This window comes from Pseudophryne corroboree, chromosome 6, assembly GCF_028390025.1.
Source record: "Pseudophryne corroboree isolate aPseCor3 chromosome 6, aPseCor3.hap2, whole genome shotgun sequence".
Classification (NCBI taxonomy): domain Eukaryota; kingdom Metazoa; phylum Chordata; class Amphibia; order Anura; family Myobatrachidae; genus Pseudophryne; species Pseudophryne corroboree.
In genome coordinates, this window is record NC_086449.1 from 588,564,339 (window position 1) to 588,586,225 (window position 21,887).

The following is a 21,887-nucleotide window of genomic DNA, read 5'->3' on the forward strand; positions in this document are numbered from 1 at the left end:
CGCAACTTGCAGCAAATCGAAAAAGCTGCAGGAATGGGGGAGGTCATTATCATTGGGGACTGTAATTACCCAGACTTAAATTGGAACACCGAAACAGCTAGGGGAAATAGGTTCTAAAACATGCTAAAAGATCATTACTTGTCCCAGGTGATCGAGGAACCAACCAGACATAGGACTTTACTGGACCTAGTGCTAACTAATAATGCAGAGATAATATCAAATACTAAAGTAGGGGAGACCTTGGGAAATAGCGATCATAATATGATCAAATTCGATATCAGCTTCCAAAAACAACAGTATAAGGGTCTAACTAAGACATTTAACTTTTGAAAAGCTCATTTCAACTTGCTGAAACAAGCAGTGAAGGACATCAATTGGGGAATTGCGTTTCATGGTACGAATACAGCTGAAATGTGGGATGTTTTTACAACTGTGCTCAATAAGTTTTGATCATTCCCAAGGTTAACAAAAACAGGAGTAGTAAATTCAAACCAATGTGGCTTAATAAGAAGGTCAAGGAACAAATGGATATAAAGAGGTGTGCTTTCAAAGCATTTTAGTCTGACGGGAAGGCGGAATCATTCCAGTTCTACAAGGAATATAACAAAAAATGCAAAAAAGGAATCAGAGCAGCCAAAATAGAAAACTAAAAACAAAATCGCAAAGGAGAGTAAAACAAACCCCAAAAAGTTCTTTAAGTATATAAACGGTTATACATTTAAAAAAGGAAAATATTGGATCCCTAAAGGGCGAGTTGGATGTCTTGATTAATGGATGATAGGTAAAAAGCAGATTTATTGAATAAATTCTTTTCATCAGTATTCACGAGAGAGAACCGGTTGACGGGAGAAGTGCACAACATAAGCAATAATAATGTCGACCCGTTGCTAAGTACTTGGTTAAGTGAGGAAGTAGTCCGGCAGAGACTAAGTAAAATTAAGATAAATAAATCTCCTGGGCCGGATGGACTTCACTCCAGGGTTCTTATGGAACTTAACTCAGAGCTATTGAGGTCCATATATTTGATTTTCAGTGAGTCTATTACATTAGGAATGATACCGAAGGACAAGTGTATAGCAGAGGTAGTCCCAGTATTTAAAAAAGGAATTAAGACTCATCCCGGTAACTACAGACTGGTAAGTTTGACTTCTATAGCAGGGAAAATACTGGAAGGTATATTAAGGGATAGTATACTAGAGTACTTGGATGCCTCCAAGGTTATTAATAGGAATCAATATGGTTTTGTGAAGGACAGGTCATGTCAAACTAACTTAATGAGCTTCTATGAGAAAGTGAGCGATAATATTGATCAGGGTAAAGCAGTGGATGTGGCCTTTTTGGATTTTGCTAAGGCCTTTGAAAAAGTCCCACATAAGAGACTAATTTTCAAACTGAGAGAGCTTGGGGAAGGAAACACTATTTGTAAGCGCCTTGAGTCCTATTGGAGAAAGAGCGCTATATAAATAAAATTATTATTATTACTTGGGTAAGTAATTGGCTGTACAACAGGGAACAGCGAGTGGTGATTAATGGGATGTTCTCTGAATGGGTCTCAGTACTTAGTGGAATACCACAGGGTTCAGTACTCGGGACATTGCTGTTTAACATATTCATTAATGACCTAGGAGTGGGCCTGGAAAGCACAGTGTCAATTTTTGCAGTCGATACTAAACTGTGTTGAGTAATTAATTCAGACAATGATGTTGAGTCTCTAAGGAATGATTTATCCAGACTGGAGGTCTTGGCAGACAAATGGAGAATGAGGTTCAATATAGAAAAATGTAAAGTTATGCACTTTGGGACTAAGAACAATCAGGCAGCCTATAAATTAAATGGGGAAAATGTAGGGATAACGGCAAAGGATTTGGGTGTGCTCATCGATAATAGACTTAGTGGCAGTACGCAATGTCAAAATGCAGCAACAAAAGCAAAAAAGGTGTTAGCATGCATAAAACGGGGTATGGAGACAAGGGGTGAGAGTGAAATCCTGCCACTGTATAAATCATTGGTACTGCCACACCTATAATATTGTGTACAGTTTTGGGCACTGCACTATAAAAAAATATATCTTGGAACTCAAAAGGGTTCAGAGGCGAGCCACCAAACTGGTTAAAGGGTTAGAGGCACTGGATTATGAATAGAGGCTTACAAGGTTAGATATGTTTACACTGGAAAAGAGGCGGATGAGAGGGGACATTATTAATATTTACAAATACATAAAGGTACAAAACAAGGACTTATCAGACAACCTGTTTATCAAACAAAATGCTACACAGGACACCCCCTGAGGTTAGAAGAAAAAAAATTCATACACAACGGAGGAAAGGGTTCTTCACAGTAAGAGCAATAAGGATTTGGAATTCTGTACCAGAGGAGGTAGTAATGGTGGACTCACTAAATAAGTTTAAGAATGGATTACATAAATTCCTAACTGAAAGAAATATCCAAGGTTACAGCATCTAAATGATTTATAATTTTATAATACAGGATGAACTCGATGGACATTTTGTCTTTTTTCAACCTCACCAACTGTGTAACTATGTAATCATTACACCGCCCATGCTGCCCAAATCTACCGCAGTCCCTCAAATTCTGACCACAAATGCAGTTTCTATGGGGACTGCAATGCAGTCGGATTTATTAAGGCATCTATGGCTACTACAGATGTGCCCAGCCTGTTCCTACAAACATGTCGCCATAAACCCGACTCACCTGCTGCGAATAGCGTGCCTGCAATCACTCACAGGCACGTGCTTCCATAGGGAAGCATGGAACGTACGCCCACTGTGACTAGTTGTGGCAGGCAGCATATAATCGCTGTTGCATTGCGTGCGCACGTGGTAGGTGATTATGTATAAGATTAGGCTGGACAAATTTTAATGCCCATCTGGCCAAAAGCAACATATGCACATTGGCTGTAGGGACCAGAACCAAAAAGAAGCGTTACACTATCACTCTGCTTCTAGCTTTTCCCCAGGACAGGCTCTTATCAGCTGTCCACACAGGAGAGGCTACATATTGGTGTGAAACACACTGTTAAATCTTGACAAAGATGCCGCAGAGCGTCGAAACGCGTTGATACGATACAGTGCAATATTGATGTCCTAAACCAGCACATCCATTGAAAGGGGCATATGACATTTATGATATCCGGATCACTACATGTCAAACTGATTTCCATCTCTGCCCCCCATTTGGTACGGCTGGCTGTCTATTTATGTTTTATTCATATTTTAATAAAAAGAGGTTGTTCCGGCCCTAATTGGCTCCCCACCTTTCTTCTTTTTTAATTGCATACTCACCATATGAGTGACATTCACACTGTATATATGGTGTCACAGAGAAAAAACCCACACGGAAAAGAAACCTTTATGTGCTTTTCATCCTCTATTTCCAAGTAAGCATACGTGTAAGAATCCATTACCGTATCTTCACGGCATCACTTTGGGTGACCCCATAAGAAGGTGGACGGTTCATCTCTTTTGTGGGACCTTCTTCATCACTTAGTTCTCCCCAACACAGTGGAAAGAACCTTTTTACTTTGCAGGACTACACTATGATAAATTTTTATTTTTTATTTTATGTACAAATATGACATCGCTGTGAGGATCATTTAAAACAAGGGGACATTTGGAGCGCAGAAAGTGAGACTGTATTTTTCTGTTTACATTGTTCATGTAGGTGGTGACCTATTTTGTACTGTCTACTGCTGCTCCAGTTTGCAGCGCCTAGGAAGAATTTTTTCCATAGGCTCTTATCAGCGCCCATCTCCTGGCAAGAGATACATCGTAAAATTGTGTGAAAATATGAAAAAAATATTTATCACATCAGCGTTAAACATGCATATCGTGATAAATGTGCCCTATAGAGTGTAAAAGCACGCTGCTATTAGTGAGTACGGTATTTAGACTTTTTCATTATGTGTATATTAATTAATCACCCCTTTACCTAATTGAATCAAGTTAGTTGATTTAGCTGCTAGCTCTCACATCTCCACCTCCTTCAGGTTCCTATCTACTGCATTGTTTAGTGGAGAAGACCTCTAGTCTACTCTTAATCTCAATGGGGACTGTGGTCTATCCCTGTGTACAAAGCTCTGCAAAGTGCAGCTTTTCAAAGTTTGGCTCCATTGGCTAATTTGCTCCCAGGCCCTGGACCAAGCACCAGCAGTAAGTGGACCTATAAGTGTCACTGCCTTCAGCCACCTCACAGCTGTCAGCCACTGCATCTCCAGTCACCCTATTGCCTTTCTCCATCACCCACTATCTCCCAGTCACCCACCACTTTTTTCCATCTCCCACTATCTCCCTGTCACCCACTGCCTTTCCCCATCACCCACTATCTCCCTGTCACCCACTGCCTAAAGCAGTCACCCACTGCCTTTCCCCATCACCCACTATCTCCCTGTCACCCACTGCCTTTCCCCATCACCCACTATCTCCCTATCACCCTCTGCCTTCCCCAAAGGGTAATAACAGTGGGAACAGTGGTGATTATTTATAATACAGTGGAGTATTTACCTAGAGTAGCCACAGACTGATAAACTGGCAACAAAAGAACTTTCCAATTGCTGTGATATGTCCTTATTTGGAATCTACATTTGCATGGGGGCATCACATTATTAATAAATAGAGCCACTAATAACTACTTTTCTTGCGGTTCCCTCTTTTTTTAGATATATTGTTAGTTAAATCAAGCAAACTGATTTTGTTCCAAATTTCTCCAACTTACAAAATGTATTTTATTGAGCATATAAGATATTGTGAAAATCAACTGGATGGAACAACAGATTTGTAACCTTTGAAAAATCACATTCTGGGGCAATCTGAATTTTGCCTTAGAAAATAGACAAGTACAATATAGATTTGTTTAACAGCATAGACAAAAATGTAATAATAAAATTAAGAACTAAAATAGCTGTAATCACTTTGCAAATTATGTTGTGCTATAGATTCAAAGAGGTTCAGTCACCATATAACTATATTACTGAAAGCTTCACCAGGGCAAGTGTCAAAAGTCACATAGTCTAAATATATGTACTGCTTACATCTGACCTCTTGGGGGTTATCCGTATAGATTGCAACCTCTGCATTGCTGGCTACTATGAAAGGTCTGGCAAACTACTATATACATTAATAACTCTCATTAAAACCCTTACACTCACTATTATTTCAACAATCAGAAATGTTTGTGACATAGGTGCCCCCAAGTAGTTGAGTTTACATGTCTAAAGAATGAAAATCAATTAGCTACTGTACTTTATGCTGTGCCACTCCTAGGATAAAATGAGAAATGTTCTTCAGGGATCTAATTATCTAATTATAAATCTACTCATTAGATTACTACACAACAAAAATGACCCAATTAAGCAAACTTTTAGTGATATGTAAATCTCCTTGAATTAAACCGCTAAATATAAAATCTTAAACTATACTTGATTGATAATCAGTTAATAATTCTGTATAATGATTCAAAATTCAATTAATGATTGTAAATCCCTGGACTTCCTCATATAATGCAGGTAACCTGGAATATTATTTTACTCTTTAAAATAATCCCCACTCCCCGGTGACCCATGCAGCTTTTAGGGCTAGTGTATATGATCCTGTCTTGTTTTCCTAGAACTTTAATATCCTGTCCCGTGTTTGTCTTATGTATTGCATTACCTAGAAGACTGACCCTGGCCTATTTTCTCATGAAAGTACCTGACTTTCATTTTTTTTTTCTGAAAAGACAACAATATCCAGTTACAATATATTATTTGCCTGAGGAACCGATTCTCACTATCGCAACTCATCCTCCTCCAATTCCATTCCACCCTGGTGGAGAAGAGAGGAATTGCTGTCTGTCTGCATATTATTAGGAGTGGTGGGCTTTTCAGTTCTAATTAACCTATCATAGTCTTATCGTTTATTAGAACAAAATTTTATTGGGATGTTGATGTACAATTAAGTGAAAATGTCACTATTATTTTCATTTGGCAACTCAGTTGTGCATTATATTGCATACTTATGCCAAACTACAGCAGTATCCACTGATTATGAGTTATGATTTATATGTCTCCTTTGCCAATGGCATTTTATGTAAATGGTGCTCAATTCTTCAGGCATTAGGGGTCTATTTACTAAGCCTTGTAGAGTGATAAAATGGAGAGAGATAAAGTACCAAGCAATCGGCTCCTAACTGCCATCATACATGCTGTGTTTGAAAAATGACAGGAGCTGGTTGGTTGGATGTTACTTTATCTCTCACCAAGGGTTATTACATACTGTAGGTCCCTAAGCCTGTTTATAACTGTAACACCTTGCCTAAATGTTACTGACTTTATGTACATGTTGGAGTAACTTCATGATGTGGGGTAAAAGTGCCATCTTCTCTCAGCTTGATTTGTGGTTGATTTCCTTGCCACCTTAATAAGACATATTGGGGGTCATTGCCGATTTTCGCTATGCTGCGATTTGTTGCAAAATGCGCAAGGCACGCAGGGCGCATGCGCTTAGTTATTTAACTAAAAACTTAGTAGATTTGCTGTGGATTCTGTGGCGCTTTTCAGTCGCACTGCTGATCGGTGATTGACAGGAAAGGGCCGTTCCTGGGTGGTAACTGAGCGTTTTCCGGGAGTGTGCTAAAAAACACAGGCGTGTCAGGGAAAAACACGGGAGTGTCTGGAGAAACGGGGGAGTGGCTGGCTGAACGCAGGGCGTGTTTGTGACGTCAAACTAGGAACTAAACGGACTGAGCTGATCGCAATCTGTGAGTAGGTCTGGAGCTACTCAGAAACTGCAAAGAATTATTTAGTAGCAGTTCTGCTAATCTTTCGTTCATACTTCTGCTAAGCTAAGATACACTCCCAGAGGGCGGCGGCCTAACGTGTGCAATGCTGCTGACATCTGCTAGCGAGCGAACAACTCGGAATGAGGGCCCTTGATGGGTTAGAGAAAGTCTCTAGATAGATGTATTTATACCATCAATATCTTTATAATACCCCTTTCACCTCGCCAATGCCGGATCCCACCCGGGAATTGGAAACGGGTCCTTCCCGGGTGGGATCTGGCATTGGACCCTGTTAGCAGGCTTCCCGACCCGGCAATTTGCAGAGTTGGATGCTATAGCAGCGGGGGCAGAGCCGGCAGCGGAGGCGGCGCTGGGAGATGAGATCATCTCCGCGCCGCCTCTCCCTATGTAGCGAACGGGTCCCGGGTCACATCGACCCGGGAACCCGTTCACGCTGCCACTGACCCGGTATTCAACCTGGGAATAACACTGCTTTATTCCCAGGTTGAATTACCAGGTCAGGAGACCCGGGAATTTGACCACGCCCCTTTCATACCGCCCTTATCCGTGATTCTAAAAACCGTAATATTCCAAAAACTGTAGTTTTGTGGCAGCCGTGTTGTCATGATGTGACATGATGTCATGACGTTCTCTGGTATCAATAGCCTATGACTAGGGGCGTGGGCTTGGCATCCATTCTGATTTGTAGCCCTCATCGGGAACTCTGTCTCCATCTCTTCCACCCCGCTGGATCCCCCTGCCTGCAACACCCGCCAGACCCCTGCAGCACCTGCTGACCCGAATGCACATTGTATGAATAACATTCCATGTGCTGAGAGAGAGATCTGTCATTATACAGTATGTGTAGAATATTGGCCCTCATTCCGAGTTGTTCGCTCGCAAGCTGCTTTTAGCAGCATTGCACACGCTAAGCCGCCGCCTACTGGGAGTGAATCTTAGCTTAGCAAAATTGCGAACGAAGTATTCGCAATATTGCGAAAAGATTTTTATGTGCAGTTTCTGAGTAGCTCGAGACTTACTCTTCCAGTGCGATCAGTTCAGTGCTTGTCGTTCCTGGTTTGACGTCACAAACACACCCAGCGTTCGCCCAGACACTCCCCCGTTTCTTCAGCCACTCCCGCGTTTTTCTCAGAAACGGCAGCGTTTGTTCACACACTCCCATAAAACGGCCAGTTTCCGCCCAGAAACACCCCCTTCCTGTCAATCACACTACGATCAGCAGAACGAAGAAAAAACCTCGTAATGCCGTGAGTAAAATACCAAACTTCTTAGCAAATTTACTTGGCGCAGTCGCAGTGCGAACATTGCGCATGCGCAGTTTGCGGAAAATCGCTGCGATGCGATGAAAAAGAACGAGCGAACAACTCGGAATGACCCCCATTGTGAGAGATCTGAGTTGTGTGCGTTACTAGTTTATTTGTTTACATCTGTACAGAAGAGATGTATTAATCTTTTGAGAGAGATAAAATGGAGATGTTGCCAATAGCAACTAATCAGCTTCTAGCTATCATTAATCTAGTTTATAAACTGATAGTTAACAGCTGATTGTTTGTTATGGGCAACCTCTACACTTTCTCTCTCTTGCAGGTTTGATACATCTACCCCTATGTGAACAAGCCCATAAGGGACAATGGCCCTATTTCAGGTGCCTCAATGAAATGAAGTTAACTAGGTCTGTGTACGCTGATGAGAACAAGTTCCAGCTTTGAATATGCTTTGGTAACTCTTTGTATGTATTCTGGCTGATGAAGACCTACCTGTGTGCCAAAGCAGACATTAGCATGATAAGGGTACACAGAGAGTTTAGACTAAGGGGTAAATTTACTAAGATGGGAGTTCTATTTAGGATGGGATGTTGCCCATAGCAACCAATCAGATGATACTTCTCATTTATCTAGCACCTTCTAGAAGATAATACCTGGAATCTGATTGGTTGATATGAGCAACATTCCATCTTAAACAGAACTCCCATCTTAGTAAATTTACCCCTTAGACTTTAAATACTGTTAGGGATACTGTTGGAATCTTGCGCTTAATTGAATCTTCTCCAATGTGTCTCATGATTGTCTATAACTAACAGACCAACCCAGGACAGCAAGGACAGGCTTCACCAACACTCCCTTACACAATGCAAATGTCACACATTTTGTGTATTGCCATTGCCTCCAAGATTATATGGGGAATTTGCAGTCAGGATACGCTGTACATACCTTGCACACATCCTTCCTAATTGTAAATCTGCACTACAAACTACTGACTAGTCCCTCAGCTGTAAAGGTCAAAGATAAAGACAACTGAATTCAAGTATTCCACAGTAAAAAAAAAAGGTTCAAAAGGAATGGTTGACATATGAAATGTTGACACCGGAAAATGTTGACAGGTTCATATGGTCAATGGGGGTAATTCTGAGTTGATCGCAGCAGGAATTTTGTTAGCAGTTGGGTGTGGTGTGTTCAATCTGCAATCTAAATTGCAATGTAAAAATAAAGCAGCCAGTATTTACCCTGCACAGAAACAAAATAACCCACCCAAATCTAACTCTCTCTGCACATGTTATATCTGCCACACCTGCGGTGCACATGGTTTTGCCCAACTGCTAACAAAAATCCTGCTGCGATCAACTCCAATTACCCCCAATACCTCTTATGTTTGGTCAATATTTGAGGTCTCCCTAAATTCTGAGGCTGTGGATTGACTGACAATACAAGTAATCAATCAATCAATCAATCAATCAATCAATTAAATAAATGTTGTATCAGCTAATATTATTAATTCCATAAATTTATGGGTATGCTCCCACATCCACTGTTCTAAATAGACCCCTTTGTATGGATTCCCCATAACATGGAAATATATGACTTGAAATGTATTAGTGAACTTTAGAAGTGTTTTATTTTCTTTCAATTATCACGACACACACTTTAACACCTTTATGGAACCAGATATCTGTATGAATATAAAAACGCCAGCTGACAAGTGTACAACCACACTCATGGCAGAAGACAGCGTTGCCAGGCCCAGGTAATAGGATGGGGTGTGGTCTAATGTAAGGGGGTGTGACCACGCCTCCTGACACAAAAAATAGTATTCAAAATTATAGTTATGGCGCCAGGCACTCTGTAGGGGGGCGCCATTGTGCACCCTAGCAGCCAGGAGCAGATCAGGAGGGGGCGCTATCAGTGCGATTGCCCCCTGTAGTTGTGCCCCCTGTAGTTTTGCCCTCAGTAGTTTTGCCCCCTGTAGCAGTGCCCTCAGTAGTTGTGCCCCATGTAGTTTTGCCCTCAGTAGTTTTGCCCCCTGTAGCTGTGCCCTCGGTAGTTGTGCCCCCTGTATATGTGCTCCCTGTAGTTTTGCCCCCTGTAGTTTTGCCCTAAGTAGATGTGCCCCCTGTAGATGTGCTCCCTGTAGATGTGCTCCCTGTAGCTTTGCCCTCAGTAGATGTGCCCACCTCTAGATTTACCACCAGTATTTTTGCCCCCGTAGCTGTGCCCTCAGTAGTTGTGCTCCTTGTAGTTTTGCCCTTAGTAGATGTGCCCCCAGTAGCTGTGCCCTCAGTAGTTTTGCCCTTAGTGGATTTTCCCCCCTGTAGATGTGCCCCTAGTAGCAGCGCTTACGGAAAAAAAAAATACAAGCCATGCTCCTGCTTCCCGAGCGCTGCTGCTGTCCTCCGTCTCCAGCTGCCGCTCCTCGGATCTATGGGAAAGACGTCATGACGTCTTTCCCATAGCGCCGCACACTGCACAGACACTAGAGGTCAATTATGACCTCTAGCGACCGCGGCTGCTCCCACAATGCCGTGGTGTGCAAAATGACGTCAAGCGCACCGCACGGCACCAGTAGTGGCTCTTGCCACGGCAGCGGCAGCAGCACCCTCGGAACAGCAGTGCCCCGAGCAAAAGCCTGCTTGCCCGTGGCAAGAGCCGCTACTGCTACTAAGCCTTGGAGAGAGATAAAATGGAGAGAGATAAGCGGTCTATGCACTAAGCCGAGTGATAAAGCAGAGTGATAACGTACCAACCAATCAGTTCCTGTCATTTTTCAAACACAGCCTATAACATGGCAGTTAGAAGCTGAATGGTTGGCACTTTATCTCTCTCCAAGGCTTTAATACATCTCCCCCATTGTGAAGAGGCGCTTAACAACCCATTCCTAAAAAACATCAGGAGTGGCAGTAATGTACTGCAGGCCATCAGGATCTACTCACATACAGCAGTAGATTCTTTCCATTTTCATAGTAATACTGTATATATTCTTGTATCACTTACAGTACATTGTATTCCAGAAGAAATTACATCGTATTGTGGCTCTCACTGGTTCTTCCCAGACAAACGGATCAGTCAGGAAGAAAGCATAAAGGAATACACTTTGGGAGACCAGTTATATCTTTATATTTATCTGTAAACCTTTAGAATATATTTATAATCAAATATTGTTCCTATTCTAGTCAGGTCTGAACAAAATATAGATGACATGAAGTATAGTAAATAGTTTTCCACTATTCAGTATGAAGCCATATAAAAAGAGGTCTAGATTTATTTGTCTACTGCCAGACAGTATACGCCATTGACAGCAAGGTCAGGAGGCTCTCACTGCGATGTTACCTAGCTGTGTCAGCCCTCATCCTACTGATGTGTCTATAATAGTATGAACATCTAAGTTGCTGGGTTGTGTATTCTTCTTTATTCCCTGGGAACCTTGACCTGCAGTCTGGTAATAATAATATTGTCCTCATATACAGAGATAAGCTGACTCGATATCCTGGAACAGGGGTGTCAAACTCACAGCCCGCGGGCCGCACGCATTATTTTGTGTCCCACAGGCAGGTCTCTCTCTCTCTCTCTCTAAATATATACACACACAGCCACATATACACAGGCTCAGGCTGGCCCACAGGGGTACAGGGAAAACCACCGGTAGGCCCCACTGCCTGGGGGGGCCCTCCACCTCTAGGGATCAAGTTCTAGACTCTGCACTTGAATTATATATTATACATATGTTACCTTATACTGCACAGGACTATGATGTATTCTCTATAGTACATTGCTGTCATTAATCTGGCATATTATCATGCATGCACTAGCATTAATTACTATATAAATTATCAAGGAGTCCAGACCAGGTACTCTATAATGGTGAGCCAAACCTCTGTGGTGGCTGGCCACACCCCCTTTGGAGGCTGGCCATACCTCTAATCATGGGCCGCTACCACTGCATACACCCGGTGGGCCCTTCATGCTCCAGTCCGACACTGCATATACATGCAGTGGCAGGGGGAGGGCTGGCGTCGCAGCAGGGCTGTCAGGAGATGGGCGCATTGCCTGACACTGCTGGCAAACCCCGCCTCCACCCCCCACAGAGATTGTACTGTAGGGTAGAATGATCATGCTGCTCGGCACTGCGGTGATGCTCATGGCTTGCGCACAGAGATTGGACTCTGGAGCTCACCAGAGGTAATGGAGAAGGTCAGAACAGAAGCCCGATGGCAATCGACTCCATTGCCTTCGGGAATTCTTCAGCTGCTTCTGGGCATCTCTGACCCAGCAACAGATTTTGAAATACTGGTCTGTTGTGTTTCCCCTAAGTATTTTTTTTTTAAGTACATTTTAATTAAATTTTTATATAAAACACTGCAGTCCCCTTTGAGACCCCACTAGTGATATTGCTCATGTTACTTAGCCTACTGTGAATTACACAGATGTGTCCTGATACACCTATTCTTTTCACCATATGGCGTAAATTACCTGGCGTAACTCTGCCACAAGTCAGGATTCCCGTAATTTAAGAACTATTTCATGAATGCTAAGTCTTATTTACATCATAGCCGTATACAAACTTTCTTAGGATTCACACTTTTGTCACAAAAAGAATTGGTAAAAAGTTGCAGATTAAGTATAATGACGTGTGTCACCAGGCATGGTGCGGACCTCCGTCTTTTGCCTTTTTTCCCAGATTTACAACGAAAGTTGCACATAGAAGTATATGAAATGCCAGTGCCAGTAGTTAGGGTACCCATGCATTGTACTTTTGTCGCACTAGTGATGTGAGAAAAGACGCATATTTAGTTAAAAAGTCTAATGGTGGGACGCTTGGTACTGCCAAGTCACAAAGTCCGTGGCTCATCAAATAGGTCTATTTGGCACAATTTGAGGATAGGTGTGTGGACACATCTGCCCCATTATTTTTCCATTACCTTCAGTGGCATATCTGTATTGGGTGTAGGGCGTGCTGTGCACATGGGCCCTGGTGCCAAGGGAGTCTGCACACCCTGCACCCTTACATTATACTCATCACTCCAGTGTGTGGTGAGGGTGATGCAGAAATCACAGGGAAAATGGAGTGCCAGACTCTACTCGCAACTGCACTACGAGAGAGGAGGAAGCCCACACAGAGAAGTAACACAGGAACACAGGGCCCCTCCTCCATTACACCACCCCTTGCCCGCTAGTACCAACTGCTAGCTTCCTAGTGCCAGCTTCTATTTCCCGATACTCAGAAACTGCCCCCTGTTGTGCTGCCTGAATGAAGGAGCTCATCATACATATTAATACATGTGCTATGGTGCCCATTTATGCTTTGTATTGTAAAAAATAGTCATTAAACTGCCCAACTTATTGGGGCAGCAGAAACTTGAAAAATAAATGGTTTAGGCTATGGGAGTGGCATCCAGCAGGTCTTAGACAATGGCCTAGGTCACCTATAGGGTAATTTTTGTAACCACAAATCTGTTTTATACTGTACAACAATTAATCTAGCCACATACAGTACACTGACATGTACAGTATTTAGTCAAATCAACCTAGAACAGTGCTTATTAAGCTTATCCTTCCCAAATATATTGGATGTAATAGGATATGTAGTAAACTTGAACTACAGTCCCCTTTGCAACAAGTGTGGGCATTGTTATTTCTACTTTTAGTTGAACCCAGACAGGTGCCAGAGGTTAGGGGGCACTGAAAATCTTGAATCACATCATGTTACTAATCCAACATTTTGACGTGGAAACAATCAGTCTTCAGCTTGTTATCTGTGACGCTATTGAGTGCTAGCCTTCATGTCAGTTTTATGATGAGACCATGGCACTGTCCTAGCCATCACAACACTCTCAGTGGTGGTGGAGCACTGTTTCCAAGGAGTGGCGGGATCCCACCTAAAGCACACCCAGAGGGAGCACCACCGTGTGTATGGAGTCATTGTATGACCCAGAAATGCAGAAGCTTATGGTATAATTCATATTTTGTATTCACTGAAGTGCATGAACACCCAAATTCATATCATTTTGAGCATCCATGGGGATCATTCCGAGTTGATCGCACGCTGCCTATTTTCGCAGCGCAGCGATCAGGTTACTACTGTGCATGCAGCGCAATGCACACGCGCGTCGTACGGGTACAAACAGCATCGTTACTGGGCAATGCTTCTAGCAATGAATCCATTCGCACGGGTGATCGCAAGGAGATTGACAGAAAGAGGGCGTTTATGGGTGTCAACTGACCGTTTTCTGGGAGTGGTAGGGAAAACGCAGGCGTGTCCAAGCGTTTGCAGGGTGGGCGTCTGACGTCAGTTCCGAGACCGGACAGGCTGAAGTGATCGCAAAGACTGAGTAAGTCCAGAGCTACTCAGAAACTGCAAAAAAACTTTTTTGTCCCGCTCGGCTGCACATGCGATTGCACACTTGCAAAGCGAAAACACACTCCCCCGTAGGCGGCGACTATGCGTTTGCACGGCTGCAAAAAGTAGCTAGCTGCCTATATATATATATATATATATATATATATGTGTGTATGTATATATGTATTTATTTGGTTTCACTATACAGTTTTCCTATGTGTCTCCCAATAAGGTGTAGCATACAGATACTAAGATGCATGCACAGGGCTCCCATCAGAAATTGTGGGGCCCAGGACTGACAAATAGACAGGGCCCCCGCCAAAAATAAAAGATTCTGCCACACCGCTCCACCCCTATGTGATGTCACACATCATGACGCTACATATAGGTAGAGAATTGCGGACCTGCAGGAACGTTTTACAGAGCTGATGCACAGGGAAGACATTTTAAGTTTTTAAGTCCTCCGTCCGCATCAACCTGCTGTTGTTGCACTGCCTGTGCAGCTCTCCAGGTATTGGCTGTAGGAGCCAGGGGTGGGCCCCCCTCTATAAGGGCCCGGGACTCGAGTCTCCACAGTCCCCCCCTGATGGCTGCCCTGTGCGTACAAGTGCAAAACGTTTAACCTTAGCAAAGCTCAATTCATGTCCATTGCTTTACTCAGTAATACTTATTTTTACTTTTCTGTTCTTATTTACACTGTGAATAAATGATTTACCCAGTAAACTGTAATAATAATTTTAATGAGATGGGAATAAAGCCCATATCTCTGATGATTTTCCAGTTTCAGTAACCAGAGCTAAACTAAATAACTATCGCCCCCTCAAAACATTGTTGCAGTGCTCCCAAGACAGCATTGCTTCTCATAAACCTATCCTGCTAGCCTCCCCTGCTAATTCCCACATCCCTGAGTCTTTGATTGCAGAAGGAAAAGCAATATCATAAACATATCACTCACCAAAGCCTACATTTACTTTGTATTAGGATTGCAGGGACTGCCAAGGCAGAAGATTCGCAGAATACAGCAGTGGATCTCAAACTTGGTCCTCAGGACCCCAAACAGTACACATTTTACAGGTAACCCAGCAGCTGCACAGGTGTATTCATTACTCACTGACACAATTTAATGATCAGGTGGAGCTAATTATTGCACTTGTGATTCTGGGAGGAGACCTGGAGAACATGCACTGTTTGGGGTCCTGAGGACAGAGTTTGAGAACTTATGGACTAGAGAATATGTTCTCTCCCTCCCAGTCACTGGTGTATTAATAATGGGTGCAGTGTGTGTGACACCGAACACCCTGCATCAATTATTATTCATACTTACCCCCCGGAGTCCCGCAACGCAACAGCAGCGCTGCAGAAATTGCTGCAGGGAGTATAGTGCCGTGATTCGCTAGTCTATGAGAATTTGGTCATTTTGGCCATGCCTCCTCTTAATTGACCCACGAGTTTTGATATTACATTGAGAGGGGGGGATCCTGATGACAAGGACACCCGGCTACTCTCCCATCGCCAATCAGCTGGATCCCACATTCGTGCTTCTCCCAGAGAAGAGGAAAAAAAATGTGTAAAAGGGTGGTCATATTAATTACTAATAATATGTAGATAAAAACACACCAAAACTCAAGCTTTGTCTCAGCTAATTTGCATATCAACATCCAGTACTTATTGTTCCCGAAGAATAATGTAGAGATTTTAAGGGGAGATTTACTAAGCAGCGATAAAAGTGGAGAAGTGAGCCAGTGGAGTTGTGGCCCATGGCAACCAATCAGCATTGACGTAACATTTATAAATTACATACTATAAAAGTATACAGAGCAGCTGATTGGTTGCCATGGGCACTTCTCCACTGGCTCACTCCTCCACTTTTATTTGTGCTTAGTACATGTCCCCCTAAGATGACAATCCATATTGTATTGTTATTGGTTTTTGGCCTCTTACCAGTCCTGCGGGTAGCAGACCATGGGCGAGCTTGTGCTGATGCTGCTGGTGGTGGCTGATTTGCTGCCTGTGCCCTAATTCGATGGGACACAGGTATACGTGGGCTGCTAACATATTCCTCATACTGAAGTGGCTCTATGTGAACAGAGCGTAAACTCTGCTCCCGCAACCTCTCCTCTCTACGTCTCTTCATTCTGCGTCTCAGAAAACTGCAAAGGCAGCACAGCAACACTATAAGCCCCCAAATAAGCCAGAATCCAGCAAAACAACTGAGAAAAGTGTAAGTGCCCTGAGACATAACCATCTTATTCTGCCATACAGAGGGGCAGGAACCCCCAAACACGCACTGCAGATTCACAGATGGGGGCACCAGCGTCAGGTATTCTTTGTGCAAAGATGGCATATCATCCCTGGCTCTTTCTTTCTGTCATTTTATTACTTATTGTTTCAGTCCTCTTCATCTTGGGCTGTGGTCCTATGAGTACTTCCACCCATGGATATAGTTGTTCACAGATTGATTTTGTTGGGCTGTCTGAATCCCCACTGATCGCTGCCAGCTGTCATTCAGCAATGCTAGACCTCAAGTACGTTTTATTGTGAATGCAGGTTCTGAAGATCAACCAATTGTATGGCAGTAAGTATATTGCTTGATTTTGGAAGGTTTTATGTATTGTCTTTATCTAGAAATCAGTCACAGAGTTTCAGTTATGTCCAAACAGATGTAAAACTAGATTTGTATGGTTTTGGTATTGTCTTTGTGTTTTGTTTCATCTATCCATGACGTTTTATTCCATATGTGATTGTATAATCTGCAAACAGAAAACATACACTGTTAGAAACATACAGTATGTGTAAATTTACTGCACAGTGCATAACAATCATGAAAACATGGCAAAATCATATCTACCTCTTTACAAATGAACAGTGTCACCACTGTACATAAATTTATATTACCACTTTATTACTGTCCGCACCACACCACAACCCAAAGTAACACAGAATTTGTTACAGTATAATGATGTTGACATCATGGGGTATTGTTCCAATAAGGCAGAATTGAAATGACGACAAGATTGCAGTGTTTTCCTGGCTGAATTACATCACGCCAATTTTTTTTTAAATCAAAACGGACACAATCCTGCTGTTAAACTCCAATGTATAAAAAGTAACTGCTGTTTCAATTCCTCAGTAAAACTATACAAACCCCAGATTGGCTAAGTGTCAGTTTTAAAACCTGCCGCACAGCCTAATAGTCCTTACTAAAAAATTGCCTGCCTCTGGTAGGTTTGTGTTGTAGAAAGTACTGGACAAATCCCTTGAATATGTGCATTCTTTAAAACAAGACAAACAAATGTGAACATTTTCCAAATTAAAATAAATAATAGTAATAACATGGTGCACCCCACCAAATTGATATCCAGTCCCAGGCCTTTAAGCTTAGGAAAAACTGCTGACATGTAGTTAAATGGTTAATCGCTACAGCTGTCTCTTGAATGAGTGTTATTATACATGACTTAGCCACAATAACATCACATGTCACGAGACTTAAAGGTCAGACTGATTAAACAGTAGGTGCATGTTGTTTACTTGGCTCTATAAATGGGTCTGTACATGCCCACGCCTGTCACTGTGTTATTGGAGCATCATAGTGTTGTACGGTTTTACAGTACTTAGCACAGGAGAGATTTAAACTTCATTATGTTGACTGTTGTTTGTCTTCTATCACCTTGTATCTTATTATATTCAATAAAAATTACTCAACGTGTGGACTAGCCTCCTTGCCCACATCTGCTATGCACCTATCAACTTGTCTGCCAATAACAACTAAGGGGACAAACACCAGTTCCTCTGATTTTACATTAACCAGTGCTAAGCTTTACCAACCATGACTGATGGAACCATAGAGGGGAGACCCACCATGATTCAACAAGACCCAGGCACTGGAACTGGGATCCCTAGGGCGGATCGCATTCCACAAATACTGTCCAACCCCACAGGTTTTTTTATATCCAAAGGGAAAAATTAATAATTTGTGTGAGAAATTCTTATATGTTTAGGTGGATAATTCTTTTAACAATTAAATGCATCCTCCTTTGGGCGTGTCCCGATTTGGCCATTTCAAATGTTGACAAGGGGCGGGATGCATGACGCATCACATTTTGCATGCCTTGCCTCCCACCAGTCATTGCAATCACAACGGCATTTACTAATGTTATATGGTTGAAGGAAAACACAAAGGACAGATCTCCCCGTAAGACCTGTCCTTTGCATTAGAAGGGCTTCTGGGTTTAGGACCTGGGAGTCCTTCTGCTCATGCATCGTGGAACACACGGCCTGATAAACCAATAGACTGACTGTCTGTCGGACTGGTGTGTGTCCCCCGAGACTATCTGAAGACAGCTATGTGACAGTCCTGACTCCAGTCCTTTAGTTAGAGGTAGCACTTTATTATTATGGGGACCCAGGGTGGGGGCTGTCTAGTCTGATGCATATTTTTGGGGTAGGAGACGGGGAGCTGTACAATATTATTAATGGGGAAGTGGGGGTTGTCTGGTGCATCATATTATGGGTGGGGGGATAGGAGGATCTTGAAACACATATACTGGGGACTGACTGGAACAATGTTATCATGGGAGGAGGCATCTGAGAGCATAGGAAGGTCTGACTGGAGCATATCACTATAGGGGTTCTGAAGCATATAACAAGGGTGGGAGGTCTGAGAGCATAGTATTACTGGTGGGCTGGTGTGTGTGGTGCATATTATTATGATGGTGTGGGTCCGGAGCATAATTTACCTAAAGGGGATGGTGTTGATCCTATTATTATGGGGAGTGGGTTTGGAATATATTTTTTTCTGAGGGGTTCTGGATCACATTATTACAGGGGTTATGTTTGGAGTACTGAATTTAATGATTGGGGTTGCCTGGAGGATATTATGATGGAGAAAGTGTCTGGAGAAGCCTTTTAATGTGTGTGCGTGTACATGTGGTAGGGAATATATACTGGAAGCTCCACTGGGGCAGGGACTGGTGTGAATGGCCAAATATTCTCTGTAAAAGCGCTGCAAGAAAATGGAGCTTGATATAAAATATTGATGTAAACTGTGTGTATCATTTCGTATTATTGTCATCAGTCTATGTTTCTATAGAATGCAAAAAAAATATACAATTTGTATCAGCAAACAATATTGAATCTGTAGTAAATTTCGACACATAATTATAGATTTTTAGCTGAATATGAGCAAAAAAATTGGCGGCGGGGGGAGTGGAAGGGGGGGCGGACACTTCTGTATTAGCCTCGGGTGGCTGGAACCCTTAATCAGGCCCTGGACTGAGCTAGAACCAGGAGTCATTTATCTCCATGGACAGCAAAGTACAAACATCACGTTTATTAGTCACTGTATGGTCAATGAAGATTTCTAATCCTACTTAGTTCTTCAGGTATTTGATAAAAGCGCTGTATAGTTAATGAGCTCCCTTTAGAGATATATGTTCCCTCGTTAAATCTTTCACACTTTTTGACTCAGGATGAAATTATTTTAGTGCCACCAAATTAAATAAATGGAGGGCAGAGTCTATAAAACATACTCTACTATATATAGGCCTGAGGCAGAGATGGACACTAATGCAATTGCAAGTGCAATTTCCTTAGCTTCACAACTGCTGATGTTAGCAAGTGAAGCTGCTGCCAGAAATTAAAAGAAACGCCCACCGAAGCCATCATAATGCATTCTCAATTGCGTACACATTCACAGCCTACACGCAAGAACAAGGAACGTTGGGCTTAAGGGTAGCCCTATGGCTACGCAAACTTGACACGCCAGTACTGAAGCAGATGCCATGTTTTTGTATGTAAAAGCTAGGAGCTGGCGGCAGATACACGCCCCAAAAACGTGACTCATCTGCGTTTTACCAACCACTCCCCAATATGCTCACTTCCTGTCAATCACTATGTGATGAAATCCTCATTGTGAGCGAGATCGCAGCAGCGTCTTGATGCATGCGCAATGCGATCGCGACACATGCAGTCTGCCAAAAATCACTCAGTTGCGTGGAACATTGACATTGCATCCATCTCTGTATGAGGCCTTATGCACACATTCATTACAATTGTATCCAGTCTGAAGCATGAGAGCTCAGTCGGAATCATATAACAATTCTTACAGCTATGATTGTTTTGTTTTTTTCATTGAAACAAATTAGAAAAACTCAAAACACTTTGCAAATTAAGCCCATATTTCTGAAACTGTTCTACAATTCAGTTAGAGAAGAATCCTTAGAACAGCATGTGGATAATGACCGGTGGTCGAGATCCTGATGCCAACAGATGCACCCTGACAGTTAGAATCCCGATGATAAGTACCGGAGTTAGGTTAAGGGTTAGGAACTAGAGGGAAGGTTAGGTTTAGGTTGAGCGGGGACACAGTCAGGGTTAGGCTGAGGGAGGGGACGGTTAATGTTAGGCTGCTGGAGGGGTGAGTTAGGGTAAGGCTGCGGGAGGAGGGTTAGGATTAGGGTTAAAATACTCACTGGGATCCATCGGAATTTTGAATGTCAGGATGCTGCTGTCGCATTCTGACTGTCAGGATCTTAACTGCTGGGATATCGTTACCAACCCCTTAGAACACTCCTGAATAGAATTCAGGTTGGCAGCGCTACTTCATGTCTCCATCTGAGGCTCATAGGCATCACAAATTAAGCCCACCGAGGGGTGGTAATCCTGGTTCAGACTGGTCAAACATATATAACAAATGCAGACAAGCAAAAGCAGGCATGAATGTACCGGGCCATTGTATATGCCCCTTTATTTAATTATAAAACTGTATGGATGCTATTACATGAAACAAATTATGTAAATAACAGCGCTAGCAAAGCTAGAATCAAGGCTATTCAATCCATAGGTATAACAAATTAAATTGCATGTATAATAATAACAATAATATAAAATATGTAAATGCAATGCAATATAATATACCAATTTAAACAAACATGGCCAAGACAGAGATAAAAATAAGAGAAATTAATGTGTCATTAAATCAATGTCCAGCAAAGATACAAATGAGCTGTAATTCTTATTAGGCTGCTCAGCAACAGTATTTTATATACAAATTTGATATTCACTAAAAAATGTATGAAAATATTTTATATAAACACAAGGGAAAGACCAGGCAACCCAGAGAGTGTACATGTTGGTTGTGAAAAGGGGAGTCTGAAGTGTTAGACGTGCAAAGCGTTACTGCGCAGTCTCCAATATGGCTTCTCCAGAGATTATGCTTAATTCCCATCCCAAGATTGCCACCAGTACTAACATAGAAACATACTATTACTGCACATGCGCAGCATCATCTTGTTACTGTGTATGAGTGACATAGTGGGAGAGGAACGTCTCCACCTTAGTTTCTGGAAGCAGATACCTTACTGATGGAGCTATTTGCTCCTGAGTAGGAAGTATGAGAATTCTAACTGTATGAAGTTACTTCTCTGACAATTACAAGTAACTTCATATAGTTAGAATTCTCATGCTTCTTGTTCAGGAGCAAATAG

At 42.4% G+C, this 21,887-nt stretch overlaps 1 protein-coding gene across 4 annotated transcripts in view; it reads right to left on the bottom strand.

The window, feature by feature from the left end:
- Positions 1-21,887, bottom strand: part of PRR7 (proline rich 7, synaptic) — a 111,563-nt gene that overhangs the window by 12,587 nt on the left and 77,089 nt on the right. For all 4 annotated transcript variants that reach the window (XM_063927981.1, XM_063927980.1, XM_063927982.1 and 1 more), the window contains exon 2: positions 16,345-17,153. In XM_063927981.1, coding sequence (XP_063784051.1) covers positions 16,345-16,747 — 403 coding nt within the window. In that variant the 5' untranslated portion in view covers positions 16,748-17,153. The remainder of the gene's footprint in view (positions 1-16,344; positions 17,154-21,887) is intronic.